At 38.4% G+C, this 18,662-nt stretch overlaps 1 protein-coding gene across 5 annotated transcripts in view; it reads right to left on the bottom strand.

The window, feature by feature from the left end:
• Window positions 1–18,662, bottom strand: part of BZW2 (basic leucine zipper and W2 domains 2) — a 60,376-nt gene that overhangs the window by 26,145 nt on the left and 15,569 nt on the right. For 4 of the 5 annotated variants that reach the window (XM_518982.7, XM_003318329.6, XM_009452701.3 and 1 more), the window contains exons 2-3: window positions 14,801–14,865; window positions 6,028–6,204 (exon numbers count right to left, since the gene is read on the bottom strand). In XM_518982.7, coding sequence (XP_518982.6) covers window positions 6,028–6,204; window positions 14,801–14,858 — 235 coding nt within the window. In that variant the 5' untranslated portion in view covers window positions 14,859–14,865. Of the gene's footprint in view, window positions 1–6,027; window positions 6,205–14,800; window positions 14,866–18,050; window positions 18,121–18,662 lie in introns of those variants that run through there. The other variant, XM_009452702.3, reaches the window with a different exon arrangement.

The following is an 18,662-nucleotide window of genomic DNA, read 5'->3' as shown; positions in this document are numbered from 1 at the left end:
TATTCTTAATCATGGAAGCAAAGAACAACCTTTATTCAGTAAATTTTTCAGTAAATATTCAGTAATATTCAGTAAATATTCTCAATGCAACTCCAGACACTTCCCACTCCAGGACATAGTTCTTTCTTCAGGCTTGCTAACATTTTGCAAGTATTTTGCAGATACTCTACCTAGATCACCAACTACAGAACTGACCAGACCTGAGTCATAGATCTTTTTGCCTTCTACTTGGGTAGCTATCACAATTGCTCCCTCCTTTGCTAACCCAGTTATCCATGACTGGTTGAATAGCATGGACTCCGATGCTTGCTATTTGAATTTGATCGCCCAGCTGCTATGTTGGCTAGAAGAAATTATTTTATTCTCTCTCATCTTTTTTTCCCCATGGACTCAATAGTTTAGATGCCTTTTTCTTCAATAACTTTCCATATTCAAAGGGTCCTCCTGTAAGTTTCAATGGTAGCCATTAGAAGCATTAGTTGATTAGAAGAGCAGAATGAGAACATTAGGAATTTTTATTTTCTAATTTTACTTCGTTGTAATTAAGGTAGAAGGTTTGGGTAGTTAGATTAATATCTTTCATATACACAACAAATGTTTGTAGTGTATATACTTATACCAGCTACTGTGCTAGGCACCAAGGATACAACAATAGTCAAAGCTGAAAAGACAAACACTCTCTACTCATTAGCCACTCCCTTTATTTGTTTGTGTATTAGTGTATAATCACCTTGAATTAACTTGTGATTTCAGATCTCTGGATTAAAAGGGCCACCCATAGCCACCTTTTTTAGCAGGCATAGGCAAATGAGAATTCAATCAAGTTATACTTTCCTTAGCTTATCATCCCCTCTATGGGCTTCAGACTTCAGCATACGGTTTAGTAAGTAAATTAGTTTTTGGAGAAGTCAGCCCCTTCAAGAGTCTATTTTCACTCAATTAATTTATGCATGAGATTTAATTAGCCCTTTTAAATGAATATAACCACCTGGAACTGTTGCGGGAAGTCAGGGAACCTGAACGGAGGGAGGGACCGGCTGAAGCCACGGCAGAAGAACATAAATTGTGAAGATTTCATGGACATTTGTTAGTTCCCCAAATTAATACTTTTATAATTTCTTAAGCCTGTCTTTACTGCAATCTCTGAACATAAATTGTGAAGATTTCATGGACATTTATCACTTCCCCAATCAATACTTACGCAGTTGAAGATAAGGGATGAAATACACCCTGGTCTCCTGCAGCACCCCCAGGCTTGTTAGGATTGGGAAATTCCAGCCTGGCAAAATTCTAGTCAGACCAGTTGTGTCTGCTCTCAAACCCTGTTTCCTGTTAAGATATTTATCAATGACAGTGTGTGCCCAGCGGGACATGGACCTTCATCAGTAATTCTAATTTCGCCCTGGCCTTGTGATCTTGCTCTGCCCCCATTTGCCTTGTGATATTTTATTGCCTTTGAAGCATGTGATCTCTGTGACCCACACCCTATTCGTACACTGTCTCCCCTTTGGAAATCGCTAATAAAAACTTGCTGGTTTTGCAGCTCAGGCCGACACGTGATGTCACCCCCGGAGACCCAGCTGTAAAACTTCTTTCTTTTGTACTCTTTCTCTTTATTTCTCAGACCGGCCAACACTTAGGGAAAACAGAAAAGAACCTACGTTGAAATACTGGGGGCTGGTTCCCCTGATATGGAACAAACAGATAATGATCTTCTAAAAACTCTGGGCTAATTATTGCTATTGCTTTTGATAGAAATTACAAAACTGAAAAGTTTGATATTGAAACTACAGACTTTTGAGAAGTATGTTTTTTAAAGTTACATTGTTTAATGAAATAAAACACTTATTACATATTAATAATATTGCTACACCTTGCATTAAAATTTTTGCTGATATTAGGACCAAGTATTGTTTGCCATTTCTAACGTTTTTGGAGTGACTGCTGTTTTTCTCAAGGTAGAAGTGAACTTAATATATTTATTGTATTTACTATACGAAGGGTAATAGTGAAAGACCAAGATAGCCGCTGTTTTAAGAACAATGGGGCCGGGCGTGGTGGCCCATGCTTGTAATCCCAGCACTTTGGGACAGATCACCTCAGGTCAGGAGTTCGAGACCAGCCTAGCCAACATGGTGGAAACCCCATCTCTACTAAAATTACAAAATTAGCTGGGTGTGCCGGCACACGCCTGTAATCCCGGCTACTCGAGATAATTGCCTGATCCCAGGAGGCGGAAGTTGCAGTGAGCCAACATTCCAGCCTGGGCGACATCGTTAAAAAAAAAAAAAAAAAAAAAAAGAACAATGGAAGAAGGTAAATTGTGAGTGTCAAGAAAATTTCTACATAATAATTAAACAGAGCATTTATGTAAGAAGAATGCACCTAGCTGGCTTCAGTCCTTACGTCACGTGTCCGGACTCAGTAGACATCTGGTGCTGCACAGCTTATACCAAAACATTTGGCCCTGTGTTCTTCTTGAATGTACAGACATGCAGTGAAGAAGTGAAATCTGGGCTGCACTAACCGATGGAAATTACTTAAAACCCTTCACCAAACCTTTCACTTAGGAATTGATAGCACCCAGATGGCCAAATTATTATTTAGTGGACCAGGCCTTTTCAAAACTATCAAGCAGATAGTCAGTGCCAAAGAAATAATCCCCTGAACTGCAGGCCATACATTTCAATCCCTGTATCTTTAACCTCCTTGTTAAGTTTGTCTCTTCCAGAATCGAAGCTGTAAAACTACAAATGTTCTTCAAATGGAGCCCCAGATGCAGTCCATGACTAAGATCTACCGCGGACCCCTGGACCGGCCTGCTAGCCCATGCTCCAATGTTAATGACATTGAAGGCACCCCTCCCGAGGAAATCTCAACTACACAACCCCTACTACACCTCAATTCAGCAGGAAGAAGTTAGAGCGGTCGTTGGCCAACCTCCCCAACAGCACTTGGGTTTTCCTGTTGAGAGGGGGTACTAAGAGACAGGACTAGCTGGATTTCCTAGGGTGACTAAGAATCCCTAAGCCTAGCTGGGAAGGTGATCACATCCACCTTTAAACATGGGGCTTGCAACTTAGTTCACACCCAACCAATCAGGTAGTAAAGAGAGCTCACTAAAATGCTAATTAGGCAAAAAGAGGAGGCAAAGAAATAGCCAGTCATCTATTGCCTGAGAGCACAGTGGGAAGGACGATGACTGGGATATAAACCCAGGCATTCAAGCCAGCAATGGCTACCCTCTTTGGGTCCCCTCCCTTTGTATGGGAGCTCTGTTTTCACTCCATTAAATCTTGCAACTGCCAAAAAAAAAAAAAGAAATCTGGGCTACAGAGATAAATCTGCTGATCACGGTAAAGGAAACTTTAAGAAACTCAATACAAATTATACAGATAATTTTATATGGGGAGGTGGTTAACAATGGAAGCCAGGAGTAATGTAAGAAGTGGCATCCAGAGAGGTAGAAGGAGGTCTAAGTGGTCTCGTGTAAGGGAAGAAAATAAAAGAGTTCAAGAATGACAAAAGGGCCAACAGTGCTGCCTGGAGGTCACTCAGTCTGAAAAGGGTCCATATAAGTGACTACTACAGTCATGTGACTTTGGCAAGAACCAAAACTTGCTGAAGATCACTCTGATAAAAATATATCATAATTAACGAAATACTAGAAGTCAATAATATATTAGGAAATATTCAACTCCACTATTAAAGTTTTAAAATGAAAATACTTATCACTTACCTAATTGACAGAGATCTAGAGAACTGATGAAATTAGGTAGCTAACATTGTTAAAGGTGTATGTAAATAGGAACTCATAATTTTTGATAAAATATTAAATATAATGTTCCTTTTGAAGACTATTTTTCTCTCTCAGCTAGGTAGATGGAGACAGATATAGATAAAAATATCTCCATCTTTTATTTAATCCATTAATCCCTTGCTAAGTAGATAAAGATGTAATCAGGTAAAAGCACAAAGATATGTGCATACAGATACTGATAACTGTTGTTTATAAAAGCAACAACTGCAAACAGCCTAAATATTTTTTTTTTTTTTTTTTTTTTGCCCAGAGAGTTTCACTCTTGTTGCCTAGGCTGGAGTGCAATGGTGCGATCTCGGCTCACTGCAACCTCCACCTCCTGGCTTCAAGAGATTCTCCTGCCTCAGCCTCCTGAGTAGCTGGGATTACAGGCACCCACCACCATGCCCAGCTAATTTGGTATTTTTAGTAGAGACAGGGTTTCTCCACGTTGGTCAGGCTGGTCTCGAACTCCCGATCTCAGGTGATCTGCCTGCCTTGGCTTCCCAAAGTGCTGGGATTACAGGTGTGAGCCACCGTGCCCAGCCCCTAAATATTCTTTAACATCCGTTTGGCTTTAATTCTTTTTAGAATCATCCAGTATAACACTGATGGGTGTGCAAGGCAGCAACATATTGCTGAATAAATACAAATCAGCATGCAGAATATCGTATTTGCATAATGTCACCCAGTCTCAAAATTTTATGAGGTAAAGAGATTTCTTTTTTCTTTTCGAGAGAGAATCTCGCTCTGTCACCCAGGTTGGGGTGCAGAGGCTCGATCTCAGCTCACTGTAACCTCTGCCTTCTAGGTTCAAGTGATTCTCCTGCCTCAGCGTCTCTAGTAGCTGGGATTACAGGCAGCCGCCACCACATCCTGTTAAATTTTGTATTTTTTTATAGACACGGGGTTTCATCATGTTGGCCAAGCTGGTCTCGAACTCCTGACCTCAGGTGATCCGCCCGCCTCAGCCTCCCAAAGTGTTGGGATTACAGGCGTGAGCCACCACGCCCGGCTGCTAAAGAGATTTCCAGAAGGGAAGTAACCAAAATGTTAACGATGATTTTTCCCGGGTAATGGGATTTGAGCTCAATATAGATAGCTGTTATACTTAGACTTGAATTATCTACAGTCATAATGTAAGTTCTTCATAAACAATAAGAACAACAAAACTAATTCAGTATGTGGCGAAAACTAGCAAGGCAGAATGACAGAAGGCCTAGTAGTCAATGGGGCCATATACCAAACAGATTGCTTGAAATAAGAGCTCAGAGAAAAAGGAATTTACGGGCAGTTCCACCTCAAGATGGAGGAATGTATGCACATTCTTTTTCAAAGCCAAGGTAGGCTGGCTTAAGCAGTGTTTTCTCAAGGAAAGGCAATGATGGCACTTTGGGCAAGGCAGTCTTTCATTATGTTGCATGTTCTTTGCATAGCAGGTAGACAAATAGCTGCCCTCCCCACTCAAGTCTTTTTAACAACTAAAACACTTGCACACATTTGCAAACTGAAAATTCCTGGCCTAGGAAATTTGACGGTTTCTAGTGATTTACAGCTACGACAGGAACTAACGATAAGAACTCAGATCTAAGAATGACTATGAGAGGAAAAGTGGGTGGCTATTATACTTAATAAATGTTAGAATCATCTACTTAATAAACTTAAATAGCATTTGAAGCCTACTTCCCTGATGCCTCTGTTCTATAAGGTATAGCTTTTATTTTGTTTTCACCTACCTTTAACAATTTCTAATCTTCTATCTTTAATTTTTCTACTTATACTTAAAATTTAAATGATTTTTCACAAACCAGGTTTAAACTATATTTCTTATATGCTTTATTTATGGATGAAATGGCATTAATTAAACCTTGAAAATTTATACACTAAGTTATAGTCTTTTGCAGAAATTACCCCTTTTATGGCCCCTCCAAAAACACTGAAAGAGTAGGGACATATGAGAAAGGCGGCTTTTAGGAGAAGCAAAGTGGCCGACTTTGTTGTAATGTCAACCAAAGTCCTCCATTCTATGCTTCTATTAACCAATAATCATTTCACATCTGCATTAATACCATTCCAAATCCTAAACCAGGTAAAATTATAGGCTTCCATTTGTATTTTTATTAACTCTAATAAACATAAACTTATAAAGACTCTATCGTATAAGGAAATACTTCAACAGAATTAAAAATATATAAATATACTACAAGAAGAGATAATGCATGGTTTACCAAGCATACTGCCAGCCACCAGGATATCGAAGAGTGTGTCTGCATAGCGACGATAATCTAATCTTGAGCCTGTAGAGTCCAGAAATTTGGCTACAGCTTCAAGGTCATCACCAGCCTCATTAAGCCCCTGGACAAGTGTATCCCTGAAGACTGTGGGTTCGAATTTCTCTTTTTCATCTAAAATAAAACAATTCAAAATAACAATCAAATAAATAAATAAATACTGAGAGTATAACAATCAAAACTTTAATTCTATTTTATCTAAGATAGGAAAAAAAAATCCACAGAGCATCGCCAAAGAATGTACGAGAATATACAAATATAAACAAACAAATAAAGATGGCATAGGGGAATAAGAAGGGATGTCTCTTTTAAAATAAGTTACTGTAGGCTGGGTGCGGTGGCTCACGCCTGTAATCCCAGCACTTTGGGAGGCCAAGGCAGGTGGATCACCAGAGGTCAGGAATTCGAGACCAGCCTCGCCAAAACAACGAAACTCCGTCTCTATTAAAAATATAAAAAATTAGCTGGGCATGGTGGTGGGTGCCTGTAATCCCAGCTACTGGGAGGCTGAGGCAGGAGAATCACTTGAACCCAGGAGGTGTAGGTTGCAGTGAGCAGAGATAGTGCCATTGCACCCCAGCCTGGGAGACAAGAGTGAAACGCTGTCTCAAAAAAATTTTAAAAAATAATAATAATTTATTGCAGAGTACTTAAATATTTAATAGATGTAATGAGCCATATATGTATATCTACAGCTTCAGGACAGGTGTGCTAAACTTTTTGGTCTCATGACCTCTTGACACTTAAAATGTACATTTGGAATCAGGATTCCAAAGGATCCTTTGGAAAAAGACTCTGGAATCCTAATTACAAAAGGATTAGGATTCTAAACTTTGGAACCCTAATTCCAAAGTTTTGGATCCTAACCCAAAAACTCTTTGGAATCCTAACTCCAAAGCATTCCAAAGGGAGTTTTTGTTTATGGAGGTTCAATCTATGGATATTTGTTTTAAGAAATTAAAACAAAACATTTTATAGTATTTATTTAACAAAAAAAATTAGTGAGGATAGTATTGTTTTATACTATTGCAAATTCTCTTGAATGCCTGGCTTAATGGCAGACAGATCAATTTTCATATCTACTGCATTCAATCTACTGCAATATCACACATCTTTAAACTCTAGAAAACTCCACTGTAAAAGTATGAGAGAATGTGTGAAAGAGATGAATATCTTGGTATCATTATAAAAATGGTTTTGATTTTGTGGGGCTTCAGAGGACTGACAGGGATATAGATATTATGTAGCTTTTTTTCCTTAGAAAGTGGATAAGACAAATACAGAGCAATCACAAAGGCACACATGAAAAGCATAAATGAGCTGTCACAGTGAAATGGACACATGAGTCTGCAGAAGTAGTTTGGTGTGGTGACTGGAAGTTTGGGTTTGGAAAGAGTTTTGGTCTAGACTCTAGCAAAACCTTGTGGAAGGTCGACTTGGAGCCAGGTCTTGAACAAAGCAGGGATCATATACTGTTGATAAGAAGTGAAGATGACAAACTACATGTCAGATTTGGTGGAAAAGAATGAGTGGATTAAAGGTAAAGGGTCTGTAGTTCAACTCAAAGGACATCACCCTTTTTTTCCACACCCATGGAGAATAAGGCTGGATGTGAGGAGAGAGGAGCAAAGGATGAACCCAAAACTTCAAAAGAAAAAATTGTATCATAGATATCTCTAGAGAGAAAGGTGAATGATACTGCAACAGAAGTGGGAGGGATGGAGGGAAGAGAATACTATAAAAATATTTCATAAATAAAGAGTTCTTGGAAATAAAAAATACGATAGGAAAAGTAAAAAACTCAATGGAAGCATTAAGAGAAAGCTAAGATTATCTTTCAGAAAATAGAAAAAAGGTCAAAGACCTGGAAAATAGTAGCAAAAAGAAGAGAAATAGGGCAGACCTGTCAAATATCCAAAAAAATACATCGAATAGACAGAATGAGAAAACAAAGGAAAGGAAATTTTTTGAAAAATCTCAATAAATCTCACAGAAATGAAAGATTGTTTCCAAGTACATGGCTGTCTGGGAACCCAGCACAAAGACTGAAAGTGGATTCACACAAAGTACATTGATTACTGTGAGATTTCAGAATACTGGGAACAAAGCAATTATCTGAAGTTTCCGGGGTGATAAAAAAACAAGTGGTATGTAAAACTTATCAAGCAACTAAATTGCTCAACAGAAATACCAGACACAGAAGACATTTCTTCAAAATTCTTAGGGAAAAGTATTTCCAGCCTAGAATTCTTGTTAGTGTTCCGATTTTTTTTTTTTTTTTTTTTTTTGAAACAGGGTCTCACTCTGTCACCCAGGCTGGAGGGCAGTGGCGCAATCTTGGCTCACCATAACCTCCGCCTCCTGGGTTCATGTGATTTTCCTGCTTCAGCTTCCCAAGTAGCTGGGACTACAGGTACATGCCACCACACCCAGCAAGCTTTTGTATTTTCAGTACAGACAGGATCTTGCCATGTTGCACAGGCTGGTCTCAAACTCTTGCCCTCAAAAGATCCACCTGCCTTGGCCTCCCAAAGTACTGGGATTACAGGCATGAGCCACTGTGCCTGGCCCAGCCAAACTACTAATCAAGGGTAAGAGCAATACGAACATACGTATACTGAAACACCCAAGGCCTCAAAAATGGATAATAACTGAAGAGTAAGTCATGAGATCCCAGGCAAGAGGGAAAAAACAAGACAGGCAATAGTACTCTTGTGGATAATGGTGAAAGGACATTTCGAGCTTTTTCTTAAGTGTTTTGTATTAAGAGATTCGTACAACAAAGGGAAAGGTTAGGGTTGGCTAGTTTTAAGGCACAGAAAACTAAGCCCCCCCAACTCAAGAGATAATTACATTTACTAAATCAAGAGATAACAAAATAACGTTATTTTTTAAAAATGCAGTCATATCATAGTTCAGCTGTGAATAGCATGTACAATGTCACAAAAATATAAACCCTAAACATTGGTGTAGCTGAAACTATATGACACAATGAAAGAACAGAGAAGGACAGGAAGTATGGGGATGGGGGGAAGCAAGCAATGAAAGAGAGCTGAATCATCATTTTCCATAGTCGAAAAGGCATATCTACTATCTCCAACAGAAAAATCAAGAACTAGCCATACTATGTGCATGCATAACTTTGATAAAATTAAAAACTACATTTTAAAACCATATAGCAACTGCCTAGTTTGTACTGCTTGTAAGTGGTCTAACAGAAGGGCTGGGTTCTAAGTGCTTAACACTAGTGACATCAGCATGAGAACCAGAGAAGAATGGCATTCCCAGTACCAGTCAGAGTCACGCAGCGTGAGATACCATAAAGACACACATAAATTAACTGGGACAATATTCATCATGAAGAAGAGATAAAAAGTCCTTTTGATGCTGTAAGCAAAACATTATGCAGTCAAGAACATGCAAATGGTGACTGCAGAAAAAATATAATTGGGGTCTTGTTGTGTAGAGGGGGAGGAAAACGCATAGGAATTCTAGAGGAATACATTAGGTGGAGTGGGAGGAGGGGATAACTGGGTTTCTACACAAAAGGAACCCACTGGAAAGCACAGAAAACTTCACCTCCCACTCAGGGTCTAGCCAACAGGCAATTCTCCTCCCTTGTTGAAAAAAGATATTTTCTTTCCTATAATATGAGAAAGGTGGAAATAAAACAACTACATGCTGTTATATTAAGTCTTGTGACCAGTTTCCAAAATCAAATAAAGTCATTCCCACAAAGGCCCTACCACATGGTTGGATGTTGATTCAGGTGGTAGAACAGATTTTGATGATTTGAGAATTACAAATGGAGGCATTGGGAAATGTAAATGGATAAACGAGGAAAAACCCAGATTATGCCAAGAATCCATGCAGAGGACTTTGTTTTCCATGTAAGACGCAACTTAAAAACTTGTTTGTAAAAAGATCTTTATCCTCCCATTCCAAAAGAATTACCAGCAAACAGGAAAAGGAAGATAGCATACTACAGCCAAGGATATTTCAACAGTGAGCAATAAGGGTGGTAGGTCAAAATGATTACTTACAGCTTGGAAATCTTAAAAACTTATGATGCACCAAAAGGACTAATAATTGTTTTGCAGGCTGAAAAAAGCTCCCAGCTGCTAAAACAAAGTGCCCATCAAAAGGACTAGAAAATTCCCATATAAGAAAATGGCAAGAACACTAATGAAAACTTGAGAAACAAGACAACATTGGAACTAAAGAGACTTTTTCATCTGAAAGTACAGTAAATATAGTTTGTATTTTATTAGAGGACAGTCTAGCAGAAATACTAACGAAATTCGAATGAAAATATGCCATTGCCTCCTTGGATTTCCATTTGGCAGTTCAAGTCTCCCTTGAAGTGAGAAGGATATAATTAGGGTCTCCAATTTAAACTGTGCTGGTGAATCATAATTGTGATACTCAAGAGTTAGTCATCATAGCCCTTGTACTGACATAGAGAAGAAATGGGCCTAATTCTGACACTCAAATATGCGTATACATTATCTAACTTGCTTACTGTGGGAACTACAGTAACTGGTTAAAAACACATTAGTGAAGAGATATAATAGCAGAACCTACATGCCTTTCTGGATGTCACTGAGATGTAGCAATGAATTTTAAAAATCACATATTTTCTTTTTTCCTGTAAAATCAAATGTATTTTCTAATTATATATATACATATACTCATATTTGCACATATATTTCAAGATTTAAAGGTTTGCTCATTTAGTTATTAACACCACTTACTATAAAGCTAAAAGTGATTTAAAACCAGTATTACATGGCTGGGCATGGTGGCTCACGCCTGTAATCCCAGCACTTTGGGAGGCCAAGGTAGATGGATCACTTGAGGCCAGGAGTTCTGAGACGAACCTGAGCAACATGATGAAACTTCATGTTTACTAAAAAATACAAAACTTAGCTGGGTGTGGTGGTGCACGCCTGTAATCCCAGCTACTCGGGAGGTTGAGGCACAAGAATCGCTTGAATCTGGGAGGCAGAGGCTGCAATGAGCTGAGATTGCGCCACTGAACTCCAGCCTAGATGACAGAGTGAGACTGTCTCCGACAACAACAACAAAAAACATTATTTACAGAGCTAAAGTCTCAGGGAGAAACCTGAGCACATGGTCATGCTGAATGCCTGCAGTTTGGCCTTTTTTTTTCTCTCTTGTTTTCACTAACTGTAATCCAATTTTTCTAAAAATGTACAGAAAGACCAGTTTGATTATTAAATGTTTCATTTAGCAAAGCATAATCCAATTGCTCATGGGAGAAATTTTCATCCTTTCAGATTTCCACAAGTCACAGGAAAAAACATAATTACTTTGGAGAATATATCATAAGTGAGATGTGTTTCATAAAGGAAAAGAGAATCTGATTAGAGTTCTATTATATAATGTGTCCTGCCATGACGTTTGTATTTTAATGCTAAGCAATAACGACAATGCAATAAGAAATACATTGTCATACTAACTTGGCATGCAGGAGCACTGGCTTTGCTAGGAAATGTTTCAAAGTGAAGACATATCTTCAGAAAACAGCCTATCACAAGGACCTTGAAATATCCTCAGTAGTAATTTTCCCCAGCTCTACAAAATTGCTAACCACTTATTTGATGTCAGCCCCTTCATAATAGCAAAGAAAAGTTAAGGATGAGAAATCATCAGGAGGCGTTTCACTATTAAGAAGAGCAGAAAATGAAGTTGACTCAGTTTTTATTCCCCCATCAGGAGGTTGGCACAAAATGGCTCAAGTGTTGCTTAAATCCCCAAGAGATATGAGTTATATGAATCTAGATCAACTGGCAAACAATATATATTTCTCAGTGGCTCTCCCTGAGTACTCCAACAGCACAATCTTGACCACCAAGTGATTCAGAGGCAAACAGGTTCTGAAGGAGAGAAAACTTTCTGGTTCTTAACTGAAGAAAACTTAAGGGCCAGTTTACTCGCTGACTCATGTCTGCTGTTGTGCAACACATTCTGAGGCCCTCTCTTGAGCTCAGTTCCAGTGAATTAGCGTCACACTAATAAAGATGCTTGAGGTGGAGATCCAGCTCTGAGATTAACACGATCCCCCAGGGGCAGGCAATAGCAAACGTTTCTGTGCCTCATAGCTGGGCATATATTAGCTATTATCACATTACTAGGCTCCACAATACCTTCACTGTAATTAGGTTTCTGAACTATATTGTTCATTACTGATAAATCCTTTTAAAATCATCCATGTCCTTTTTTCCAAGACTGCTTTAAACAATAAGACAATGAATTCTGGTTAGCACTTTGTGTTTGATATCTGCTTCCAGATGGCAAGGGGCAATGTAGTGGGGCACAATTTGTAAGACTAAGATGAGGACTAAACAGAGAAGTGGCTCAGGCTATACTTGTACTTATTCTTCTTATGCAGATAGGCCAGAAATGAAAAAAATAGAAAAGGGAGAGTGCAAAACAGAAAAACTGCACAAAGTAACTATTTTCCGGTCACTTAAATTTTTTTTAATTTTTATATTTTACTTTGAACATGAAGCTTCCCAGCAGATAGCACACAGTTAAATTCAGTCTTACTGCTTCCTAGTGACTCTTACAAACTCTTCTGATCCAAATGATCTATTATATTGCAATTTCTTTTCCGTCTACGTGACTAGACTTGTTACTTAAATGGAGACAGCACTGCAAGAGAACACAGGCTGCTTAGCACTGACTGCCAAAGGCATATAAAGTCAGTTATTAATGAAATAATTTAGTCCTGCAAGATCATTACATGTGATTCTGCTCCAACATCTTTTACCTTTATACTTACTTCCTTAAATATTTTTCAGTAATTCCCTTTAACTTTATTTAATTTAATCACTCACATCATGTTTCCTCTTTGAAAAAGTTTCCCTATTGAGTTCCAGTTCAGCATTTTTTTGTTTTTTTTTTTTTTTGAGATGGAGTTTCACTCGTTGCCCAGGCTGCAGTGCAGTGGTGCAATGTCGGCTCACTGACCTCCCAATCCTGGGTTCAAGCGATTCTCCTGCCTCAGCCTCCAGAATAGCTGGGATTACAGGCATGCGCCACCACGCCCGGCTAATTTGGTACTTTTAGTAGAGACTGGGTTTCTCCATGTTGGTCAGGCTGGTCTCAAACTCCCAACCTCAGGTGATCCACCTGCCTCAGCCTCCCAAAGTGCTGGGATTACAGGCGTGAGCCACCGCGCCTGGCCCCAGTTCAGCTATTCTTACATCCAAGAGGACCTCTATATAATTATGCAAAACTGACTAAATATAAAATCATGTTTAAAATATTCTTGGCTTGGTGTAGTGGCTCATGCCTGTAATCCCATCACTCTGGGAGGCTAAGACATGAACATCGCTTGAACCCAGCTTCAGCAACATAGCAAGACCTCGTCTCCACAAAAAAGTGGCTCCTTGGGTGGCTGAGGTGGGAGGAGCACTGGAGCCCAGGAGGTTGAGTCTGCAGTAGCTGTCATGGCACCACTGTATTCCAGCCTAGGTGTCAGAGCAAGACCCTATCTCAAAAATAAATAAGCCACTAATTAATTAATAATAAATAAATAGGCGGATCACAAGGTCAGGAGATCGAGACCAGCCTGGCCAATATGGTGAAACCCCGTCTGTACTTAAAATACAAAAATTAGCTGGGTATGATGGCGGGTGCCTGTAATCCCAGCTACTTGGGAGGCTGAGGCAGGAGAATCGCTTGAACCTGGGAGGAGGAGGTTGCAGTGAGCCGAGATGGCGCCACTGCACTCCAGCCTGACGACGGAGCAAGACTCCGTCTCTAAATAAATAAATAAATAAATAAATAAATAAATAAAAGTCGTTTATGCAGGCCAGGTGCAGTGGCTCACAACCACAATCTCAGCACTTTGGGAGGCCAAGGGAGGAGGACTGCTTGAGGCCAGGAGTTTGAGACCCTGTCTCTACAAAAAAATTGTTTTAAAACGTAGCCAGGTGTGGTGGTGTGCACCTATAGTCCCAGCTACTTGGGAGGCTGAGGTGAAAGGACCACTTGAGCCCAGGTGTTTGAGGATGCAGTGAGCTATCATCACACCACTGCACTCCAACCTGGGTGACAGTGCAAGACCCTGTCTCTAAAAAAATATATAAAATATTATTTACACAGAAAGAATGCTAAGATGAACATTATAAAAAAACAGTCACTCACACAAATAGAAATTTTACCAGTCATCATCAAAATGGGTCTATAACTACTCTTACCACAATTGAAGACACTTGAAAATATGGTTTTTAAGGGGAATTTAGGGCAGTAGATTTATTTCGACTTCTTCATTTCTGAAAAATTAAAAAACTCGTCAATATCTCACTTCCTAATTTACTTTTCATTTTATCATCTTTGCCATCAACGTTTTCATAAAACGACAAAGAAAGCAAAAACCAAACACAATGCTAATGTCAAAACCAGTAAAATTTATCAATTGCCTTCATAACCTCCTAAGACAACCTAAACAGAGATATCTATCCCATTCTGTAGATGAAAACAAGTAGCACAGGCAAATTAAATAACTTGTCCAACAAGTAACTGGCAGTTCTATGGTTTCACTAAAGCACTTCAGATTCTACACTCAGAGCTCAAATGAGTAGAATCAGTGAGGCTGGGGGAAACAGGGATCATTCAGATTCTTCTCCAATCTTATATTTTGGTTACAACTTTAAACACACACACACACACAACCTACCCCTTTTCCGAGTTTTGAACCGCTGGCCTGTTAGCACTGGCTTCTGATGCTTATTCATAAAATTTCTGAAAACAAAGAAAATAAAGATTATGTATTTCAAATAAGCAGTTTATATGGAAAACATATGGCCAATAAGTTTGGTTGAACATATGTTCAACCTCACTCATTACTGAATATGCCTCTTTTTTTTTTTCAATTGAGACGGAGTCTCGCTGTCGCCCAGGTGGGAGTGCAGTGGTGTGATCTCGGCTCACTGCAACCTCTGCATCCCGGGTTCAAGTGATTATCCTGCCTCAGCCTCCTGAGTAGCTGGGACTACAAGCGTGAGCCACCACGCCACGCTAATTTTTGTATTTTTAGTAGAGACGGGGTTTCACCATGGTGGCCAGGTCTTGAACTCCAGACCTTGTGATCCACCCACCTTGGCCTCGCAAACTGTTGGGATTACAGGCGTGAACCACGGTGCCCGGCATAAATACACTTTTAAAAATGAGATCTAATTTTAACTTGGACTAGCAAAAACTTTAAAGTTTACCAATACTCAGTGTTAGCAAAGGACATAGGAAAAACAACCACAGACACCAACTTTGATATAAAGGTTAAACTCCATGAAATACTTTGAGGAAAATTTTGGTGAGTATTTACTATATTTACTATAAACATTTACATGGGCATAACCTTGGTCCAGCAGTACTCTACCAGGAATTTATCCTGTAGCTATATTCACACAAGAATGCAAATATACTTGTATATGTAAAAGGATTTAGTTGCAGCATTGTTGTATACATAAAAAATGGAACATGAAATGTCCTCAAATAAGTTATAATTCAGGCACCAAGTGGAACACCACGAAGCTTTATGAAAGCAAGAATTAGATCTAACTGTACCACATTTCTGATCCTGGCTACCTTTCTGACGGTATATGTATGTTCAATACACATCTCGTCTCATCGCTCATTGAGTTCCAGTCACATTGATCTCTTTGTTGTTCTTCCAATAGGCCAGATAAGGTCTGGCTTCTGAGGCTCTGTTCCTGCCTCTCTTTCAGGAAAGATCTTCCCCAGCTGTCCACATGGCTATCTCCTTGCAATCATTCAAATGCCTCCCTGAAAACGGAGGTCTTCTCTGACCATCTCCACCAAAGTGGCCTGTTGTCACTAGCTCTCCTTACTTAGCTTTATTTTTCTTTAGCAGTGCCTGCCATTTTATTATTATCTCTTTGTCTGGGGTCTATACCCTCCATGAGTGTAACCTCCACTAGGACAGGAACCTTGTAGGTTTTTATTCCATAGAGCTCCTTTAGCTCCTCCATTCTGTATCTTTTATATTGAGCAAAGTATAAACATATAATAAATACTTTTCAACTAAGTTGCTGGACTGTTATGGAAAGATGCTCAAGGGATATTGATAGTGGAAAAAAGCAAGCTGAATAAAAGAATGTAAAGTACTTGGTTAAAAGGAGGGTGTATAGAATATATGGTTTTCTATGCAATAACAATTTAAGAAGGCTACAAGAAACTGTTAATAGATTTTTTATTTTTTTGGTTTACCTTAATGGACAGGGATTTGAGTACTTTATACTATTTTACTGGATTTAATACACAATTTAAAAATTGCAATATATTATCTTTGAAAAAATGTAAGGCCTGCTCCACAAGACTTCTTAAAAACTGAGAATATGCTTGCTGACTTAAATATTATAAACTGAAAATATGTCTAGATTGCTTCAATTATGAAGGCCAAACATTCAATATAACATGCATTATTCAAGCAAATTATTTAATTACCTTCCAAAGCTTTTAGATATTCATTTGGAAATGTCTAGATTTCCTTAATTACTTATACCATCAAACAATAAAAAATTTACATTATTCAAGTAATTTAATTACTCCCAAAAGTTTTTTTTTAAAATCCTTAAGAACATGAAAAAATTATTTATGTACCAAATTTTCCTTCTTACACATAAAAGAGAAACTTGTAGCTTCACATAATAAAAAATCTGTTTATTATTGAAAACTTCAAGTTAATCATTATTTTAGAAGAGAAACTAATCAAAAGTCACATAAAACAAAAAAAGTAATTACATGGCTTGAGAAATAATTTTTGCCAACCCTATAAAGTAAAATGAACTTAATACATCACGCTTGGGGATACAAAGGTTATTAAGCCAGAATCCATGCCCTCGAGAAACTCACTAGGAGGGATAAAATTCAAACATTTGCAACACAATGTAATAGTTCAAACAGTAGAAACACAGACCAGTGTAAGAATAAAGTAATTGATTGCTTATGTGTATGGGGGCAACAGCAACATATCGAAATCATTACAAATGCTATAAACTTAATCAATGAATTCCCATTTCATTTGACGGATGTTGAAAATAGAGTTTCTAATGCATCATTTATATTCACTGCAAAAGTTTCATTCAGAAACTTTCCTGCTGGCATTATAAACAGATTCACTCTGGATTAGCCAATACTTTATTGTTGCAAAAGTGATGATGATATACATATTACTGTCTCCATATCTCCCAAACACAAATAGTATACAAAATGTGTTTGTGTTAGCAAAGAAAAATATGTGTCAAGAATTTGGGTGTTGGGTCTTGTACCAAGATGCAAAAAGAATGTAGCTCAACTGGACAGAAATCTCTCCAGCAGACTTCTCTGCCAAAGATGTTTTTCTTCTTTCTTTCCGTCCTTCCTTTTTCTTTCTTCTCCTTCCTTCCTTCCTTTTTTCTCTCTCTCTACCTCCTTAGAGATGAGGGTGTTACTATGTTGACCAGGGTGACTTCAAACTCCTGGACTCAAGCAATTCTCTCATCTCAGCCTCTTGAGTAACTAGGATTACAGGCGCACACCACTGTGCCAGGCTAAAAATGGTTTTTAATTTGTAATTTCAAAAGTTCTAAAGTGTGAGTCCTTCCTAAAAGTTTTGTTTTGGGGTTTAGAACACAAACTCATGGAATTCCCTAATTAACTCTTTGCACCTTGTTTTTATTTTTTCTCTTAATGGAGAAGTACCACCAAATACAGCATATGAAAGAATTACTCTATTTTCAAATGTTTAGCTTTTATACTTCCTTTCTAAGCATAAAAGTTTGTTTCTTTATAACCCAGGTATGTGGGCTTACTTTTCATACCCTCGATACATTCCATGTGGAGAAACACATGATAACATGTAAACATAAAAATGTATGCAAAGACTTTGGTATAACACCCAAAATTAACACAAACAAACAAAAACTCACCCACTGGTGGTGACAGACTAAATGAAGATATTCTGCTCTCCAAGAGTGTCTATCCTTTAGCTGTTACTATTTGGAGCAGAGGCCCCACTTCCCTCTAAATTTAGCTCTTCATGCTACACTATAATCTGCTCCAGTAAGGGTCAGCCTTTATAAGGTACTCACTGAGCCCTTATAAAAGCCCTGGCCTAAGAGAAGCAAGGACACTTTGAATAAGAAAGTGCTCGCTTCAACCTAGGAAGATAACAAAGACAGTTCTATTAGGCCAATGTCAAAGGCTGTTAGTACACTGCCCTACAATGTATTTTCAAATCTAATAACTAAAAATACTTAAGTTTAAAAAAATAGAAGTTTAACAGTATCCTCAGAGACAAATCCCCACGGTGGTACAACCTATGCATCATGACAATTTGGCTTCTGTTTTAAAAACTATAAGCCACACACAAAATACGCACATATTCTACCAAAATGGAACAGTTCCATGGTTTAAAATAATATTAAAATTGTATGTGAAATGGTAAACAAAATGGACTTAAGTATTTCACATGTCACCTAAGAGACTACATTTCTTGGGTACTCCACAAGGTAAAAGAAGGCGATAAGAATACTAAAATG

This window comes from Pan troglodytes, chromosome 6 (genome assembly GCF_028858775.2).
Source record: "Pan troglodytes isolate AG18354 chromosome 6, NHGRI_mPanTro3-v2.0_pri, whole genome shotgun sequence".
NCBI lineage: Eukaryota > Metazoa > Chordata > Mammalia > Primates > Hominidae > Pan > Pan troglodytes.
This window is presented reverse-complemented; position numbering and strand designations above follow the sequence as displayed.